Below are 21624 nucleotides of genomic sequence, written 5' to 3'. Positions count from 1 at the left end.
TCTTCTCAAGGCTGTGGTATCCATGAAGACAAGCGGAGTATGTATCTTCAGCACAAGAACGTGAACTATGACAAAAGGAAAATTTGAATCACATGGCGCCTTTATTTTTTACCATGTTCGTCTTCAATCGTACGCTTTTCGATGGAAAAGAGCTCAAAGAGCGTCTGCATATTTGTGGCAATTGCCGGAAGGAAGAACAACTGTCAAAGGCATAGGCTATTGATGTTATGAGACTCCGTCATTATGCAGCAGTTGGTGAAAAAGACTGTTTTTAAATTTATGAAAAGGACCCATTTTTATTCGAACTATGTGTAATTTATCGTAGCCCTCTTCCGGGCGAAAATATGACATAGCTCCGAGAAGTGTTTTGCATATTTGATTTATATATGTGTGCTTGACTTTTGTCCATGATTGCGGATAAACCTTTTGTGTCCATCCGATTTGTTTGTTTTCGTAAGTTATAAATAAGATATGTACTGATATTTAAGATCAAGGTCTAACCTTATTCACGAACTTAGAATGTTCTGGTTGCGAACGTTCGGTCCTCATCCTGGTCATTATTTCTTGTCTAGTTTTTATATAAGATGTGATAAACTAAATTATTCATTATTCATTCCCGTTTTAAGTTCACTCTTTGGAACCATTTACTGTTGATTTAGTTATAATTTGAGAGGAATCGTTTATTTAAATTAATCACTGGAGTGACAAAGTGCTCCTTGACTTTTAGGTTTGAAACTATTTTCGGATTTTTGTGAATTCATTCAAGACGTTCTGGATCATATCAATGGGATACACAAAGACTTGATTTAACACTTGATTCAACACTATTGATACATCAACACATTTAATATTGTTTTCATTAGGAACACTCAATAATTTTGGATTTGGGATAGAATATTTAGGATATTGTTGTTTTTTTTTGGAGGGGGGGGGTTCAATTCACAAAACTAAGTTACTTTTACATTGTCATTTTGTAAAATAAATTATTTTTTGATCTTACTAAACTTGTTGGTTTCGTGTTTTTGCTGTTACTTAATTCAAGACCATATAATAGTAACATAAGTGCAGACGCTTGAGGTTTTCATGATTATTATTTTGGACTATGAAAAGGACGCTTTAGCAACTGTCGAAATTTCTCTTTTGTTACAGTGTTGATGAATTGTATTATATCATATTTTTGTCATATTTTTAGAAATGTACATTTTATATACAATGTCGCTAAATGACAGTCAATCGCATATACGAAAACTACTTATGTTTAAAAGAAAATATAGCTCCGCCATTATGGCCATCATTGCATTTGCCTATTATTTGGATAGACTGAAAGTGCGTAAAGTTAAAATCAGTTCTGATCGTTTATGACTCAAACATGCACCAGTCGCGAGGCTTGTTAATGATTACAAGAAACACCTAACAACACCGGTACGTGGGGGCAACCATGGTTTTTTATTTCCGGATGACTCATAGATTCCGTGTACTGTTAACGGGTCATTAACATCATATATCAAACACCTGCTTCCGCGTAGTGTACGAAGCAGGGATGGGATTAATAAGTACATTACAATCGTTTAAGGTCTTTACTCTTAAACTATCAGTAAGGCGAACGTTTTCGTGTTACGAAGCTTCATTATTATGGGGTCAAGCATCGATTAGTCTTGTAAAATGGACCATCCCTGATTTTTTAAGAGAGGGGATTATCTGGATATTTTTAGATATTTTGTTCAGTAAATCGAGATAGGAATACTTATTTGTATTAGGCGTTTTGGTCATGTTTTGTATGGCTTATCATGCAGTATTAATATTTCGCTGGAAAAGGATTACTAATATATCATACAAATGTGAAACAAGGGAAAACCATGCAAGTATGAAATTATAGTTTCGCAATGTAAGGTCGTTAGGTGATCGGAAAAAAAAATCAGTTGCAGTGCTTGCGCGTTTAACAAATTTTAAGTTGACATCTACTTTTGTCATGAGCCAGGCTCACACAGGTGTTTGATTCGCTCGATATGAGACCCTTGCGTATAGCAATACTTCTATCCGCTACTGATTTTTTTTCGATCTTCTAAACTAAATAATAACGTAACATGTACTGAGTAAAACTCTGCTTTATTAATATTGAAATAATAGTAAATGCTGTTCAATAATATTGTGCCAAAATGAAATATGAGATAGTAATATTTTTAACACTGAATGCAACAAATTGCAACAGACAAATATAAGCATACGGCCATAATCAAAGCGGGAAGGTTCACTTAAAATGGTCTTCTCCTTGGTTCTGTAACCTTTGCCGTAACCATAGATGAGCACATTATGTGCAGTATGTACGGAAAGCCTTAGTTAAGACCCAATTCAAACCAACCATCTACAACGGAATGCACGAGTAACTTTATTGGAGGAACTTTTTTATAAACTGTAATAAATGGATTAGAACACAAAGATTGCCAAATTAAGCTCTGTGTAATATTAATGTTGCCCAAAATAGACACACCATCGTGATATGTCATTACTAAATTTATAAATAGACATGCAATCGTGATTTGTCATTAGTAAAGTTATAAACAGACATGCCATCTTGTCACCTCCTGGAACAAATTCTGCCATGTCAAACATGCCATCGTGACCTGTCATTAATAAAGTTATAAACTGACATGCCATCTTGTCACTTCTTGGAACAAATTCTGCCATGCATGAAAGTTATTCTGCATTCGTAACGATCCATTCGATCCAGAAACAAACACAAAAATTGTTATCTGTGCTACGTTTAACTGACGGACTATAGTCCAACATACCTATCCTACCTCACCCGTGTGTACACACCAGCAAGATACTTACGCTCCTCTTCTGACAATCGTATACTCATTATTCCCGCTATGACAACAAAATCATATGGACAGCGTTCTTTTGCATACCAGGGCCCAGCAACGTGGAATGAATTGCCCACTGAACTTAGACACAAAGACACAATGATCTCTTTCAAGAGTGCTCTTAAAGCTCACTTATTTCGACTGCAAAACCAAACTTAAAGACCTAATAACGTTTCCTACCTTAAATATTTTCAGCGTGTTTTTTATGTTTTCTAATTTCATAGTGTTTGTTTTTTGTAATCATATTCGTAGTAGAAAACCTTTTAGTAGTGGTAGTAGTAACTCTTACAGTAGTCGTAGTAGTAACTCTCTTAGTAGTCGTAGTACAAACACTTGTAGTCATAGCAGTAACTCTTGTAGTAGTAGTAGAAGTACTTGTAGTAACTCTCGTAGTCTTAGTAGAAACTCTTGCAGTAGTAGTAGTAGTAGAAACCTTTGTCGTAGTAGTAATAGTAACTCTTAGTAGTGTTAGTAGTAACTCTTACGGTAGTCGTAGTAGTAGTAACTCTTGTAGCATTTGTAGTAGTAACTCTTGTAGTAGTAGATGTACTAGTAGTAACTCTTGTAGTCCTAGTAGAAACTCTTACAGTAGTCGTAGCAGTAACTCTTTTAGTAGTAGTAGTACAAACTCTTGTAGTAGTCGTAGTACAAGCACTTGTAGTAGTCGTAGTAGTAACTCTTGTAGTAGTATTACTAGTAGAAGTAATAGTAGTACCTCTTGTAGTCGTAGTAGTAACTCTTGTAGTAGTAGTAGAAACTGTTGTAGTAGTAGTAGTAGTAGTAGAAACTGTTGTAGTAGTCGTAGTAATAACTCTTAGTAGTAGTAGTAGAAGTACTAGTAGTAACTCTTATAGTTGTAGTAGAAACTCTAATAGTAGTATTAGAAACGTTTGTCGTAGTCGTAGTAATAACTCTTTTAGTAGTGGTAGTAGTAAGTCTTACAGTGGTCGTATTAGTGACTCTTGTAGAATTCGTAGTAGTAAATCTTACGGTATTCGTAGTAGTAACTCTTACGGTAGTCGTAGTAGTAAATCTTGTAGTATTCGTAGTAGTAACTCCTACAGTAGTTGTATTAGTAACTCTTTTAGTATTCGTAGTACAAACTCTTGTAGTAGTCGTAGTAAAAACTGTTGTAATAACCGTATAAGTAGCTCTTGTAGTAATCGTATTAAAAACTCTTGTAGTATTCGTAGTAGTAATTATTGTAGAAGTCGTAGCAATAATTCTTACAGTATTCGTAGTGGTACCTTTTGCAGTCTTACTAGTAGCTCTTGTAGTCGTCGTTGAAACTCTTACAGTAGTCGTAGTACTAACTCTTGTAGTAGTCGTAGTAGTAACTCTTGTAGTTGTAGTTGTAGTAACTCACCAAAATCTTTTTGACATTAGCAGCCCAAAATCGTTTTAAAATAAACACCCCAAAATATTTATAATTAAACACCCTACAATCGTTACAACATAAACACTCCAAAATCTTTATAACGTAGACACACCAAAATATTTATAACCTACCCGCCAAATCTTTGCAACATAAACACCCCCAGACTTGTACAACTACAAAAGGAAGCACTCAACTATTTTACACCATTCCTGCAAAATTAATTCTCAATAAACTTTTTTAAATTGTTATTCATGCACAACATAACCGATGAAAAGTTTGATTTATTGCCACTTTTAAAACATTTACCATTTATATTATCACTAAGTTCCATTCTACACACGTTTTTGTCGTAAATAGCATACACAAGGAACACAATTACTTCACAAGAGTTCTATAATAATAATAATAATAATAATAATAATAATCAAATAGATGAGATGACATTATGTACAGATTATACCAAAATCAGCAATATAGCATACATATATCATATATGGAACTCAAATGCAAGGAAAGATCAAAATAATTCCCAAAACAAACAAAAACAGTCAAATAAATAACCACATAACGACACGACGAAATGTCAAAATACTGCTCTTTTAATATATTATTATTGCACATAAATACTATTTGTGCATACATAAGTTTGAAAGATAATTATTTGACAAATATGTTTTTCATTCCTATATTTTCACATCTGAAACATATTTTTATATTTTCGTACATGACAACACAAGTTCTCCCATAATGCCATGCGACGCTTGATAGTAAGTTGCTGAAGAATTTACACTTTCATAAAGAACTAGCATTTTGCGAGGTAGATAACTAAAATGAATCTTCAGTATCTTTCGGGCAAGGAAATCATTCTCTTGCCGATGATATCTTTCTTACTCGTTACCGTTCACTCCTCAAGGTAAGTTATCTCCCCTGTACTTTAATATCAGCAATGTTAACAACCGTTCAAAGCTAACTTTCTTTGTTGTTTGACAGAGTAAAAATATCAAAAACATAACTGTCAAAATTTAATTTGTTGGAACAGATTAAATCATGTCAGAAACACAACGACCAATGCTTAAACTGCTGATGCCATTATGATCATTAATGAAATCACCTGAAATCAAAGTCAACTTAAACAAGGCTGAGGGGCGTGGCCTAAATAGTGGACTTAATCGTCTAGGCTTCGATTCAGGACCAAGTTTGTTAAATAATGCAAGCAATTCCGTTTTCTTTCTCGTGTATACGTTAGCTATATTTCATCTTGTACTGCAAAAAACATTTTTAACGAATGGCACATCTAAACACCAAACTTTGTAAATATTTTGGTTCCTTGGGACCACAGAATAACACATCTAAATACGAAAGTTTGTGCTTTTTAGTTTGTTCCTTTCGACCACAGATTAACATCTAAATACCAGACTGTGTATATTTGTTATTCTTTTCTTCCACATATTGACATATCTAGATATCAAATATTATACACCTTTGGTTCTTTTCCAACATAGAGTCATATATCTAGGCACCAACCTTGTACAATTTGTGGTGCCTTTGAACACGGATTAACATAGCTAAAGAACGAAACTTTCCAATCTAAAAAACGAACTGTATACGTCTTTTGGTTCCTTTGGACCACGGATTGACACATCTAAATACAAAACGTTGTACATCTTTTAGCTTCTTTGGATTACATATTGACACATCTAAATACGAAACGTTGTACATCTTTAGCTTCTTTGGATTACATATTGTCCATCTAAATCCCAATATATGCTAGTCTACGAATAGTTTCTTTTGTGCCTGAGATGACGAAATAAACGCAAATACCAGCCAGGTAATTTACACTAGACTACTAACGAGCAAGTATAATAAATCCATCAACCGGAAATTCACTTTGCTATCCGACCAAAACAAACTATAAATCTTCTGGTGTGACGACAGGATGGTGATCCTTATAAACAAATTTTATTAACCATTCAATTCATGCAACATCCGTACTTTATTAATCTTAATCTGTTTCCGAAACTGAGTTAGTTTTTTTGCCATTGAGAGTACGAGTTACTAATATGGTCTCTAAACTAAGTTAGCTTTCTATTATTGATAGTACGAGTTACTAACAGTCTATAAACTAGTTGTTTTTGTCTTTGACAGTACGAGTTACTAATATTGTCTATAAATTTAGTTAATTTTCTATCATTGATAATACAGGCAAAAAGATTAAACATATATCATTTACTTTTTCACCGTCCTTAGTGGCTGAACTGTACGGGTTTATGCATAGACTGAATCATTAAAGAATTGCCGTAGCTCTGTACGATTTGTAGAACGATTGATGCTACTCATAATCGATGCACCTGTACGGGACTGGATCCGTTGTCTATGTTGTCGTTTTCGTCTCTCATCGGAAATTCTCGTAGCTTCCGGCGTAATATCTTTCCCGTTGGATTCTTCGGGATCTCCCTGATGAATTCCACGCCACCCCTCAACTTCATATATGGTGGTACACGATCTAGAAAGTACAGCATTGGGAAACGTGTCCATCATAATGATTGAATAATAACAAACTTGAACCAAATTAATACTTTTTTAATTTAAAAAAAAAATGAGTTTCACACAAAACTGAAATATTCACACTTGAATTTTTTATTGTATAATTATATTAAAATTATTTTAATATTTAATTTTAAAAAGAACAATGTCACAACATTTGAGCAGTGTTTTATCAGTCATTTGAACGACATCTCATATCAACGAACCATATAATTGGAAAGTATTAACCATATAATTGGAAAGTATTAACCATATAATTGGAAAGTATTAACCATATAACTGGAACGTATTAACACACGTCATCTTTACCACGTCTTTATATATTAAGGATACAGCAGATGCATCATGGGACACTTACAAAAGCTCAAACTGATCGACAATGCAAGTTAGTGTTTCTTATTATATGTTTCTCTTTTTTGGAAATATAAACTTTCTCGCGACTCTAAACTCGGAAGATTGTTGATATGCGGGTAAACCCACATTCATATTTACACTCAATGTATGTAACGTCATGGATTTCCGGTATACGGATTAGAAAGGAACACCATGCAAATAAAATCTTTCGCAACATGAATAAATTTTCACTATCTGCAATTAATTAAACTTGGGCACAATTTGAAAACCATCGCTAGACGAAAACAGAACTTCATTGTAACATGCAATTACATAAGCGAGGTCAAGCGACAAGCATGCTTGAATCTCAGTGCAGTAAACCCATCTGAAATTTTTGGTGATCTGTAGTCTTGCCCTACTGAATCATTTTACATGTATCAACTGAATCTAAATCTGTAAGAAGGAAGACCACCGTTACAGCAATCTGTTTATATATATATATATATATATATATATATATATATATATATATATATATATATATATATATATTACTTCCACGAGCTTCTAGTATGCTTTCCAGCAGAATTATTTTTCAAAGAAACATGTTATAAATTCTGAATCCTATTTAAAATATTGATAACGATAAACGCGTTCTATTGTTATCTTCTTTTGGCGATAATAAAATCTGCAGTTGACTAGGTAGGTAGGTAGGTAGACAGGCAGGCTGTGGGTGGGGGAACAGGACAAATGCCCCGTCCTTATGTGCCGGCGCCCATGGGTAGGTTGGTAGGTAGGGATGGATGGATGTATGGATGTATGGATGGATGAATATTTAGGGTTTATCAAAACTTAACTTTGATCAAAACTTCAACTCCATTTCCTATATCTGTGCAAATGACTTCCCAGGAAGAACGGGACAGGATTCGTTCTAGATATGGTTAAAATTTATCGAGGGGTTTGGGGAATATAAACAAACGGGAAATAGTAACGATAACCGAATGCTGTCTGTCACCACCTCAGCCATGAATAAAGCTATTGCGCCTATCTGTACACCACTACTTCACACAACCGTTGCTCCCATGTCAATGCTCCTCCGTGCTCCCTACTGCCCTAAAGAAACAATAATAGAAAATGGAAGGGAAATCATTGGTCGTTAGGTTGACGGGAATAATACACCTTTTGTATGCGGCTACTATATCAGCAAGTACATCATCAAGTTTAGTGTACTTAAACTTTAGCGGTGTAGAGCAACATAATGAAATGGAGAGACGGACATGCAGACCTTATCATAGTAGCAACAACATAAAATACCTTCCACGAAATCATATATTTGCTGCTCGTCAACATTATTCATCCCGTCATTCCTCACAATAAAAGCCTTCGGTAGTTCTCCTGCATGTGCGTCCGGTACACCGATCACAGCGGCATCCTTTACTCCCGGATGTTTTAGAAGAATATCTTCCAGGTATGCGGGAGGCACCTGCCAAGAAGAGTCTTACAGTATTTGAAGGAACGTATTTAAAACTCTGTAAGTATAATGTGTCACTTGAACCTCAACTATGGCACTTTAGCAGAGCGTGAGATTTGGATTTTAACGTAGTTTTAACAATATTTTAGTCATATCGTTACTATGTCTGCAGTGTGGCAGTTTATAGTGATGTCTAGCATTGGAGCTTCATGCTGCAGACATGTAGTATTATGAACCACCTAGGCACATCATCCTGACACAAGGTCGACCAGTCCTAACGCTAACCTCTTAATGCTGATCTCCGATAAGTCTTTGGTAATGCTCGGCTGGGGTTCGAAGCCGCGACCTCCCGCATGGAATTGCACATGAATCTCAAATATGGCAATTGAACCTCAAAACGGTGAGAGAGTTATCAGTGGTTGACCTCAATGGGTCAGTAACGTAGTAACAGTGTTCGAGTTAACCTCAGTACGAGCAACTCAAGGTTGGTATGGAAAATTCTATGTTAAAGTGGTCTATAGGTTTAACACAGGAATGGGTTTATAGCCTCAAACAGGGTTTATGGGGTTAAAAGGATTATGGGGTCATAATTGTTGATAGGGTCAAAGGGAAATATGATTATGGGATCATAACTGTTGATAGGGTCAAAGGGAAATATGAAAGTGTTTTCAGTTTTGAGTTTAAAACACGAACATACACAGACACATAACACAGAGACAAAACACACATCTTTGTGTATGTCAAAATACTTTGCTAAACCGACCGTCGTTCGATATAGTAGCATACCAACAAAGTAAACATAAAAGACGATTCAACCCGAAAGGTCAAATGTACCAATGTATAAAATCTAATTCGTTTAGTCAGTTAATTTTAAACTACCGATAGATAAAAGTCAGCTGTATTTTACTGTTGTACAGTCTATGGTTTGGGAAACTGCAACAGTCTCTAGGCGTGTGCAGCTAAAAGGACATCTCAACATTTCCGATATACAGCAAATGTCACTGTAGTCAAGTTACCATAACTAAAACAATGTTTTTTAAAATTATTTTAAAAAAATGATGAATGAAATAAATGATAACCAGTTAATATTTATCAGAAAGAATTTATTGTTGTCTCCATAGACTCATGTAAAGGGTAATCTAAAGTTACTTTCGTCTTGACCTATAATGTGGCAAAATAATAGAACAAATAATGACGTCCCACTTTTGTGACGGATACCATCCTCTCTCTCTCTCTCTCTCTCTCTCTCTCTCGCATGAGCTCGTAATGTTTATTTCCCTTTTTTCTCTACAGCATAATGTTAATTCGATCTCTCTCAAAATTTAAACCACTTCCATTATTAAATAATAATAATAATAATAATAATAATAATAATAATAATAATTGTATTTTATTGTGTACACATTGCTCACAGCAGTTATTCATGTAGCTGTGAGAATGACAGTAAACTTTAACCACTACTAACATTTAGTAAATAAAATCCTTGTCTTGAGCTTTCATACTATGGATAAACACACACGCATTCACGCATGTACACCAACCGATCTTGGCTAAAAATGATTTTGAATAGTGTGTATGATTGTTGGATAATATTTGTATGGCGTGTTGCATGGTATACGTATGGCTAGTTGGTGTGGGATTTTAGCATTGAATGGTATAGCTGGTGTGGTGGATAGTATGAGATATTTGATTTCATGTCCTTGTTCATTTTGCCTTTACTTTTGATAGTAAGTGTTGATTTGTGACACTACACAAGGCATTGTTTAGTGTGTATAGGGTATTGCTTGGTATAGATGGTGTGCGGGAAAGTATATTGTGAGATTTCATTTCCTTTTCAACTCCACGCTAACAAAAGTTTTGGATAGTGTATTTGGATGTTGGATGGTGTAGTACTATAGGTGATGTGATAAACAGTACTTTTGTTAGATTTAATATCCTTCTTTTAAACTCTAAGCAACCACAAGACGTTTTGGATAGTGTGTATTGGGTGTAGGATGATATAGTTGATTTGATGAATAGCATGCTTGTGAGATTTCACTCCTAAGTCATAAGTCAATTCAAGACGTTTTCGATAGTGTGTGCGTGTTTTTGTATATGTCCTTCCTCACAAAAATTCCTTTTGCTATCAAGAAAATGTGTGCGTGTGTGTATGTTTTGTAGACTTGATGGATGTATGTGATTTTACAACATATTCTTTCCCTGTTCAAAAAGTGTTTTTAGGTTTCGTGTCTGTCTGTCTGTCTGTATGTGTGCATGTATGCAGGCACGCATGCATGCATGTATCTATATATGTATGTGTTTCTCTTTGTCTTTCCTAAAACTATTCTTTTTGAATGTGAGGTTTTATGCATTACAGTGTGCGTGTATGTAAAAGGCTGAGAGAGTATTTTTTTTCTCGGTCCATGCGATAATATTTATTTTTAATATTATATTTTGGCCTTGTATGTGATATGTATTTTGAGTGAGGGATGTTTTCGTTTACGTTCCTGCTTTAAGCATATAGAGTGATGCATTCGTCATTCGGTTTACTTTCATTGACACGTCAACATCTACTAAATTGACATATTGAATGATTTGCAAGAAGGGTGGGAAGAGTTGAAGGTGGATGTGGTATACCTTCTAGAAATGATAGCGGTCTATTGGGGTTACCCAGCCACTCTACGCTATGTGACAAAGCAATTGGCAGACCTAAAATCAGCCAGGGGACTTCTAAAATAAGTGATGGAACAGGAAAAGATGATACTTAAAGGGTTTATGGTATTTATACGCTGTAGAGTGCGTAAGTTGAAGGAGGCAGTAGATTGGATGGTAGTGGTGAAGGTTATTTTCACATCAGATAGAGGCCTGCATAGATTGATGTTACCCGCCCATAATCAGTATGAGACGGAGAACAGCTGCCTTGAAAATGGCTGAGAACCTTGTGAGGAAAGTCATGGAGGAGGAAGTTGTAAAAGTCAAGGCTAAACGGTCAAAGGAGAGAAAGGAATAGGAAAAGAAAGAAGCGGACTTTAAAGGATTGAATGAGAACTTGATTAAGGTCCAGGGAAAGTTTTAGGAAAATGGGTTATAAGGACTGGATCTCTGAGAAGTTCACAGACTAGGTAAAGAGATTGTGGAAGACATGGGAATCAGGAAGGAACAACAAGAAACCCCAATGTCCCATTTCAGAGCCACTTAAAAGCCTATAAAAGAGACTATTTCAGTATTGCTGAAAATGGGTATTTGTCTCTGTTTTGTATCCGTGTACCTTTGCTTATGTTTATGCTTTAATGTCAATCTTGAAACTCAAAACCCTTTACTATTCACCTTATACTCTATAACATATTTTGATCCGATAAACATTTTAAACCCATAAATCCTTTCTGAGGTTACAAACATATTCCTACATGTAAAACCTATAAACCGCTTTAACACAGGATTTTCCATAACTACCGAACGTAGTGTATATTGAGGTCAATACGAACACTGTTGCTAAGTCACCGTCCAATTGAGGTCAACAAATGTAAAACTGTGAGAGTTATGAGACTCCAGAGCCATTCCCAGGTTAATTTCGCTTTTGAAGCTCAACTGCCATTACCAGGTTAATTTCCCGTTTGTAGCTCAAGCGCCATTCCAATGTTATGGGTGAGGGGTTCTCAGAGGTCAGATGTACTACCAGGAAGAAGTGTCTTTTAAATGATTAAGTGCCATTTCCGTATTAAATTCCCGTATGAGGCTCAAGTTCCGTTCCCATGTTAATTTCCGGTTTGAAGTCAAAGTTCCATTCCCATAATAAATTCCCGTTTGAAGCAGGAAGTGCCATTTCTATTTTAATTTTCCATTTCGATGTTTAAGTATCATATTTGTGGCTCGAGTGCCCATATTAGTTCTGTATGGTTTTAATACCAGTCAAGAATTCATCAGAGGTCTTTCGAAACCTATAAACAAATCATACTTTCTTTGAGAGGTTTTACAGTAAACATGTTATTAGAGCGTGGTCAAAGAACATTTCTTACGAAAACGACGGTACAGCGCAACACGGTGTCTAACCTGCGCCATCGTTTTGATTGAATAGTGTTGCCTTGCCGTTCCCGCTGCCATCGCGGTCTGAAAAGAGATACTTATATCTCACCATGCTTGTTACATCATTTACCTCAGTACGTATGGCTGCTAATGAATAGACACAAAATTATGAAGCAGTTTGGAACATATAAATGTATTTAAATTGAAAGTGGTGTTTAAAGGGTCTTTGCTTAACACATTAAACAATATTTATCATAGAGGCACACACACACACACACGCGCGCGCGCGCGCGCAAACGCACACATATCCGCACACTGACAAACACAAACATAGATCATCAAAAAAGTATGGAATCAAGAAGACATATGTGGATATGAACGCAGATCAAGTTTCGTCATGATTTATACCATGAATGCATCAGAAATACAACGTCAGCAAACCTTCAGACTTATTTCTGTATATACCAATCATCCTATTCCCCCAAACATCCACCCCGACACTCTAATCCATCTGCGACAGTGACGAATCCGTTATAGCGCAAAATCCGTCATATAAAGGACACTTCTTCCTGGTATTTGACCCCTGACGACCCCTCACCCTTTCCCAGGATTCTAAGAGAAGGATAAAATTATACATGTTTCGCTGATGGCTACCACAAGGGTAAGATAACAACAATTTCTGCCTTTCGGCTTACGGGACGTGATAAGCAATAACCGAGTGGATACAAGGAAGAGCGTGTTACAACAAAGGTCTCGCGCTCGACACTAATACTTGGTGATAATGATTTCGCTAACCCTTTGATGCCTTCATTTGTATTCAGTTTCGGTAAAATATACTGTCCTTTTCTACATTTCCTTGTTTAAAAAATATGATTTACTGTAATGTAATCTTTAAAATTCAGCTCGAGTATTTATGAGGGCTCTGAGTATTAACCACTACAAAATACTTAATACTGTCATCCAATGATACTTACTGCTGTAATTTTTATTATTTAGATCCAGTCATGGACACAAGTACAATTGTTCTGTCCTTTCACTTTTGACCCCGTGGTTGAGCTAGCATCGTAATAGGTACGTTAACGAATTGCTTTACGTTGTCTACCGTGTGCTAACATGTTTGTTATGGATCTTTAATGGTTCGACATTTGCTTTTAATTTAATTAACTTAAAAATAATTACAAAAAACAAATCTCAGTTAGTTCATTACACGAATTTGTTACGTAATTAGTCATTCGGATTCCACCCTGGGTCGGGGAAGCGATAATGCTGCTTATATTTATAAAAACCAGTGAAAATTATCGATTCTCTAATGGACTGAAGCAATGCTAACACATTCTTGTCTGTCAACAAGATAACACACATGTGATGTTTGACTCGACTTTAAAGCCCAACTGACTTTGGGCTTAATTCATTCATGCCCTTTACAGTTCTATCGTTTGCTGGCCGTTACGGCAGCGCTGTGATGATATACATGTCATCCATTTTCACGTTGCACACAAATTGTAATGATGGCGCATAAGTCAATTTTAATTGGAGTTGGCCGAGAACTAGGAAAATAATTAACTTTGCATGTTGAAGAGTGGGATTCGAACTCAAAACCTGTTGAATTGCCATCCACATTCATTAACAAGTATATGCAAATATACTCGCTCTCCAGAGTACATAAAAAAATATCAAAGACAAGTACTATATTTGAATGTCACAGGGAGCATCTGTTAGAAAAATGTTGATATTTCACTCTTCGAACAATATAAATGATATATTGATTATGTTTGGGTTAGTGTTATGAGTTTAAAGCCATTTTGTCAGAGCATCCATGACGGCTAGGTTGAGGACGAACTCAGGAAATTCCTGTAAAGAGCCATCGACTCACGTGATGCTACTGGCAAGATTCCTCAGATAATCAGGCTGGCCAAGTCGCGACTCTAAACCAGCAGGATAGAGGTGACATGTCAGTGATCTGTATAAACGAGCGCCTTAGACCACTCGGCCACCCAGGACCTCAGACACTTGACCATTCTGGGCCTTTGATGATTTAGTAATAATTGATGTAAAAGGTAATTCAAGACAAATACATACCAACAGAATGCAGTATAACAAGGCAGGAGGTAATCCTAATAACGCAGGACAGTATTATATTGAATGAGATGAATATATCGTCCATATTATTCAAGTAAAGATTGTACCTGATTTCCTTTGTACTTGATTATTTCTTTCAATCTGTCAACAACGAACAGAAAACCATCTTCGTCCACGTAGCCCACATCTCCTGGAATGTAATAACATCGGAGCATTGAATGCAGATAATTGCAAACACATCCTTTATCTAGCACACTAGCGAAATGATGTAAATATATGTTCGCACTCTACGTGCCTGATATCATCTTGGATTACTAATAAACAGAGAAAATATAAACAAAATCATACATTCTACTGAGATTCATGTTCTTGAGATATACATAATTGTGTTTATCTGAACCATCACAATGTGGAGATGAAATTTTGTATTGTAATATGGTTTCTTAAACACACAATTCTCGTACAAATTATCGTTTCCTGGCATTGTCTTTTCATCAGCAGTTCGGAACAGAGAAGGTTCACAAATCAAACTCACAAAGACATACACGTATAAGCACTCGATCATATTATATTAACGACTGAAAGAAATGCATCCCGAATCAAGGTTTGAACTGAGCAGCATATAAACACAAATATGTCTTTGGATCAGTTCGGACTTTACGGCCATATCAGTTCCGAAAACCAGTCTGAACTACACAGCGTGTACAAAAGTAGTGTTCGAAATCTGTTGAAATTTAAAGACTGGATATTGGAACATCACAGCCAATCAACCATTGATTTTAGTCTGCTGGAGATACCATCTTTATAATTTGGTGGAGAATGTCATATTCACATCCTTGCAATGGTTGTATCCTGCAAAGTTAAACAGTTCAACGGTGTTTTGTCTGCCATGCTGCTGATGCTTGCGTTGTCATATGGTGTGTGTGTGATTTAGGTTTTTAACGTAGCTTTAACAGTCGTTCAGTCATACCGCTACGATGTCTGGCAGATTATAGTGATGTCTAGCACTGGGGCATCATGCCGCAGACATGTAGCATGATGTCATACTCATTCACATTATCCTGACACCAGGCAGACCAGTCCGTACACTAGCCTTTTAATGCTGAGCGCTAAGAGAGGCAGCTGTTAGTACCATTTTTTGATCGAACCCACGACCTTCAGCATCCGAGGCGGACGCTTTAAGCACTAGGCCACCGGAGCGGTCGCGTTGTCATATGGTAAAGGGAGGCTATATTAACTGAAAGCTGTACTTTGTGAACGTGCGATATATTAACAATATTTACAACCAAGGAAAAGAGGAAATTTCCTTTAACCTAAAACAAAGGTGATCTCCTTTATTACATTGCACCCCCCCAAAAAAAAAACAACAAACAAACAACCCCCCAAATATATTTCGAATTTGATTAGCTGTAACTTTCCATCTTATGTGTAATGACGTTTTTCCCTATGCTATGCAATCTTATTGTACGAAAAGATACATTCAAGCATATATACATACCGAAAGACAGACATACATTATGACGTAGATGAGTGAGTGTTGTAGGTGTATATACACATATGAAAAGTTTACATATATGATAATAACATTGATCAATGATTACATGTATATTCAGAACGATACCTGTATGCAACCAACCCTCTCTATCAAATATCTCTCTATTCGCATCGGGTCTTCCCAGGTATCCCAACATCACTTGCGGACCCTTAATACAAATTTCTCCTCTAAGATTTGCCCCCAAGATGACTTTCGTTTTAGGGTCTTCAATCTATATAAAATAATGAGACACCTCAGGATACAATGTTACGTGATATATATATATATATATATATATATATATATATATATATATATATATATATATATATATATATATATATAACATCAATTATCACAAAAAAATAATGTACAATAAAACGAATTTATATGGTCGAAGTTAGGAACTAGAATTCACTGTATTCGTTAACAATGGGTTGAGAAATTTTGGATACTGACTTTCCACGCTGGATGCTAAATTTAATTAATTAATTCTTGAAAATACACACACTCAAGACTTAAATGAATATTGCTGACATTGTGCAGGATGACAACTGTATATATGGACATGTGTGTATAGATATGGTGTGTATAGATATGTCCAGACACAACTTAGTTTGCTTACAGTGTGTAGGGTGAAAACTATACAGGTATGTATAGATATGTCACGACACAACTTACGTGTTCATCAATGTCACCAGGTAACATTTGACCACGACCAATGTGATTCAGTGTCTGACAAAAGTCTAGTTAGGTAATATACTTTAACCTTTGTCATAATAATAGTTTAGCTTCAGCTTTCAGCAAAAGCTAGAAGCAAATAAAAGCGATAATAAAAAGAAATATGTATGTTTATGGCTGTGCATTATTACTACTTCATATGATTAATAATCAAATATATACATGAACAGTTTACAGTACTCAAGACACTGATATTAAACAGCTATGAGCAAATACAATGAAGTATGAAATATAATTCACAATGACCTACTTTTTGAGTCATTTACACAATAGAGTATCCATACGAAAGCAAGTACTACTGTAAAGCACAATTGTTTGATAAACGTGCCCAAAACTATGGTTTAGCAAAAAGCAAAAAATCATTAATGTCCGAACTACCTTTTATGTGATAATGTAACGACAAGAGTTAATGTCTGACATACCTTTTATGTGATAATGTAATGACAAGCGTTAATGTCTGACATACCTTTTATGTGACAATGTAATGACAAGCGTTGATGTCTGACATACCTTTTATGTGACAATGTAATGACAAGCGTTAATATCTGACATACCTTTTATGTGATAATGTAATGACAAGTGTTAATGTCTGACATACCTTTAATGTGATAATGTAATGACAAGCGTTAATGTCTGACATACCTTTTATGTGATAATGTAATGACAAGCGTTAATGTCTGACATACCTTTTATGTGACAATGTAATGACAAGCGTTAATGTCTGACATACTTTTTATGTGATAATGTAATGACAAGCGTTAATGTCTGACATACCTTTTATGTGACAATGTAATGACAAGCGTTAATATCTGACATACCTTTTATGTGATAATGTAATGACAAGCGTTAATGTCTGACATACCTTTTATGTGATAATGTAATGACAAGCGTTAATGTCTGACATACCTTTTATGTGATAATGTAATGACAAGCGTTAATGTCTGACATACTTTTTATGTGATAATGTAATGACAAGAGTTAATGTCTGACATACCTTTTATATAACAATGTAGATCTCAATATACTGAATCAATAGAGAACCCCACATGAACAAATACGGTGAAGGAGTCGACTTTGCGATGGAGATAACAATTTACGAAATGACTCAGCATTATCAAGATAAGATAAACAACCAGGAGAGAGAGAGAGAGAGAGAGAGAACCTTCACTTCTACTCCACGTAGCGCCTTTCCACATGATCCCATCTTGTAAAATGAATCGGTATTTGCATGACTTACTCCTATCTCAGTCATCCCGTATCCTGTATATGACAAACATTAAAAGTTTGTTTTTTGTAACTCAAAGCAATAACTATTCTAGTTAATATTTTTAAAGCATTCAATGATCATTTTTTACCCTGTTACTGTTTATTAGGCCATGTACAAGTACAATACACGTATTCATTAGACCGTGTGCAAGTACAATAAATGTATTTATTAGATTGTGTGCAAATACAATACGTGTATTTATTAGACCGTGTGCAAGTACAATATACGCATTCAATAGACCATGTGCAAGTACAATATACGTATTCATTAGACCGTGTGCAAGTACAATAAATGTATTTATTAGATTGTGTGCAAATACATGTATTTATTAGACCGTGTGCAAGTACAATATACGCATTCATTAGACCCTGTGCAAGTACAATACACGTATTCATTAGACCGCGTGCAAGTACAATGCATGTATTTATGTTTCATGTTTCATCAGTTCCAATGAAGAAGGGTTCTATGGTAAATATGACACGATTGTGGATACATAACTGTAGGACATAGCGAGAGCAAAATGTAGCATGAGTGACCGTTCGTTGGTTTATTCATGTGTAATTAGAGATCTGTGTCACTATCTTACATAACTCTCCTTTTCGTTGGAGGAGGTGAAACTGTTTGTAATATACTGGTGTTTTAATTGATATTGATTGTAAAATTACCCTCTGTATGAAAGACCCTCCCAAACACAGTCCCTAGCGAATAACCATGTGTTGAACTTTGAAGTTCACGGTTTCTTGGAAATTGATATTTTCTGTTTTGTAAATGTGGTAAGTGTTGCTATTAATAGTGGAATTACATGCTACAGGGAATCTGCTGGTGGAATAATGTGTGGATGGATAAATGATTCCTTCTGATTGGCAAGTGCATGGTTTGTCATTTCTGATGCATGCACGTATTTGATTCAACTAGAGCTCAATGGGGGTTGATTAACAGTTATAAGAAAACAGGTTTGACATAACACATTTCTGGTTGTTACCATATTTTCGATCGTTGTTGAGAGAGTTATGATTTTTGTAGCCAATGATGTGTGTAGCCTGTTTGTCTGGAACATTGTTTCTATTAGTTTCTCACATATGTATTTTCTGATGCTTGAGCTTTCATTGCGTTTAGATGCCAAATCTCGTAAGTTTGCTTTCAAAGCCATTTTTGCTTTAGCTGCTTTAAGCTTTCTTGCCGCAAATGCAGTCCGTAAATTCTTTTGTTGTTAGTTATTTGCTTCTCTCCTCCAAAAACTATTCTGTTAAATTTCCGAAACTGTCATCGTTTGTTCAAAAAGACTACAACTCTATCGAGCCAAACAGAAGACATCAATGTTTACGTCCCTTGATAAACTGTTGCTACCGCGTTGCTGAAGATCATCTTGAACAGACTGAAACCACAAGCAGAAGAAATGATCGCTGAAGAACAGGCCGGGTTCCGGAGTGGAAGAAGCACAACAGAACAAATATTCAATCTCAGGGTTCTGTGCGAAAAGTACTCGCAACACCATCAAGACATCTATCATGTGTTCATAGATTTCAAAAAGGCCTTTGACAGAGTGTGGCATGAGGCATTGTGGGCCACTTGAAGAAGTATAACATGGGTCAAAAGTTAACCAATACCATCAAGCAGCTGTACGCCAAGGCTACCAGTGCAGTAATTGCCCAAGGTGCTGTGGGGGACTGGTTCCAGACAACAGTGGGAGTGCGTCAAGGCTGTCTCCTGTCACCCACGCTTTTCAACATCTACTTAGAGCGTATCGTGAGCGAAGCCCTGGAAAACCATTGTGGGACAGTCAGCATTGGAGGGCGTAACATCACCAACCTCCGCTTTGTAGACGACATTGATGGGCTGGTAGGCAGTGAAGACGAGCTAGCCACCTTAGTGAAGAACCTGGATGAAACATCTTCCAGATTTGACATGGAGATAAGCGCTGAGAAGACAAAACTGATGACAAATAGTGGCAAACAAATCTCAGCCAAGATTAAAGTCAGAGGACATGAATTGGAAACAGTGAGCCAGTTCAAATATCTTGGTTCCATAATCACTGAAGAGGGATCAAGAGCAGAAATTCTGTCAAGAGCAGCACAAACAATGGCAGCTATGTCAAAGCTAAGACCCATCTGGAGAGACAAGAATATTTGTCTGAAAACTAAAATCAGACTATTGAGAGCTCTAGTCATCTCAGTCTTTTTATACTCATGTGAGGCATGGACCCTGACAGCAGAATTACAACGAAGAATCCAGTCACTTGAAATGAGATGCTACAGAACCATCCTTGGCATCTCTTACATGGACCACATCACAAATGAAGAAGTGCGTAACACCATCAGGCGCGAAGTAGGCCAATATGCGGACCTCCTCACCACCGTCAAAAAGAGAAAGCTGAAATGGTATGGCCATGTCACTAGAGCCAACAGTCTATCCACAACAGTCCTGCAGGGCAGCGTCCAGGGTGGCAGAAGGAGAGGTAGACAGAGAAAAAGTGGACTGACAACATCACAGAATGGACCAGGAAAAGTTTTGCGGAGACACAGACATTGGCACCTGATCGAGACAAGTGGAGGGAACTGGTCAGATGTTCAGCAGCACAGTGCCTCAACGACCACACTAGGTCATGAGACTGATGATGATGATGATGATGACCGCGTTGAACCGAGACTAACTGAGACGTCCGGACTGAGACAGGAAAGGTAAGATTAGCAAAAAGCAAGATTTATCTGCTGAATGGGTGAGAAAATACACGTACTAGTTAGACCGTGTACAAGTACATTACACGTATTTATTAGACTGTGTAAAGCACAATACACGTATTGATTAGACTATTTTTAAGCACAGTACACGTATTTATTAGACCATGTGCAAGTACAATACATGTATTTATTCGACTGTATGTAAGTACAATACACACATTTTTAGACCGTATAAAGTGCAATACACATTTATTAGACCGTGTACAAGTACAATACACATATTTATTAGACCGTACAAATGCAATACACGTATTTGTTAGACTGTGTACAAGTACAATACAAGTATTTATTAGAATGCATGTAAGTACAATACACATATTTATTAGACCGTGTACAAGTACTCTACACATATTTATTAGACCATGTACAAGTACAATACATGTATTTATTAGACCGTGTACAAGTACACTACACGTATTTATTAGACATATATATTAGTATTTAAAACAACAACAGGAACATCTGTTGATTAATTTCCGTTAACCGCTGTTCTGGTCAGGTAAAGTTAAGAATTGCAGCCTTTTCATTCTGGTCAGTGCCTTACACTGCTATAGCTTGTACTTAACAAAGAATTTAGATTTAAAGTAGAAATAGAAGTTGCTTCATATAACAAAGATGCTTCTCCACAGTGTCTGAAAACAAACATTAAAACACAGCTAAAGTTTGACAGACA

At 36.1% G+C, this 21624-nt stretch overlaps 2 protein-coding genes across 2 annotated transcripts in view; both read right to left on the bottom strand.

The window, feature by feature from the left end:
• Window positions 1–3370: 3370 nt before the first annotated feature.
• Window positions 3371–5906, bottom strand: LOC149783624 (uncharacterized). The gene is made up of 2 exons (XM_089932876.1): window positions 5843–5906; window positions 3371–4225 (listed from the first exon to the last, which is right to left on the bottom strand). Exons 1-2 carry the CDS (start codon window positions 5904–5906, stop codon window positions 3558–3560), a joined length of 732 nt encoding a protein of 243 aa, XP_089789002.1. The 3' UTR covers window positions 3371–3557.
• LOC149783623 (uncharacterized) overlaps window positions 4725–21624 on the bottom strand; it is a 51338-nt gene continuing 34438 nt past the window's right edge. Inside the window, exons 7-11 of the mRNA XM_089932875.1 lie at window positions 18109–18206; window positions 16293–16437; window positions 14779–14861; window positions 8434–8602; window positions 4725–6745 (exon numbers count right to left, since the gene is read on the bottom strand). Coding sequence (XP_089789001.1) covers window positions 6576–6745; window positions 8434–8602; window positions 14779–14861; window positions 16293–16437; window positions 18109–18206 — 665 coding nt within the window. The 3' untranslated portion in view covers window positions 4725–6575. The remainder of the gene's footprint in view (window positions 6746–8433; window positions 8603–14778; window positions 14862–16292; window positions 16438–18108; window positions 18207–21624) is intronic.

This window comes from Sinohyriopsis cumingii, chromosome 14 (assembly GCF_028554795.1).
Source record: "Sinohyriopsis cumingii isolate HCF-2022 chromosome 14, ASM2855479v2, whole genome shotgun sequence".
Lineage (NCBI taxonomy): Eukaryota > Metazoa > Mollusca > Bivalvia > Unionida > Unionidae > Sinohyriopsis > Sinohyriopsis cumingii.
Note: the sequence above shows the minus strand (reverse complement) of the source record. Positions and strands in the feature narration are given on the sequence as shown.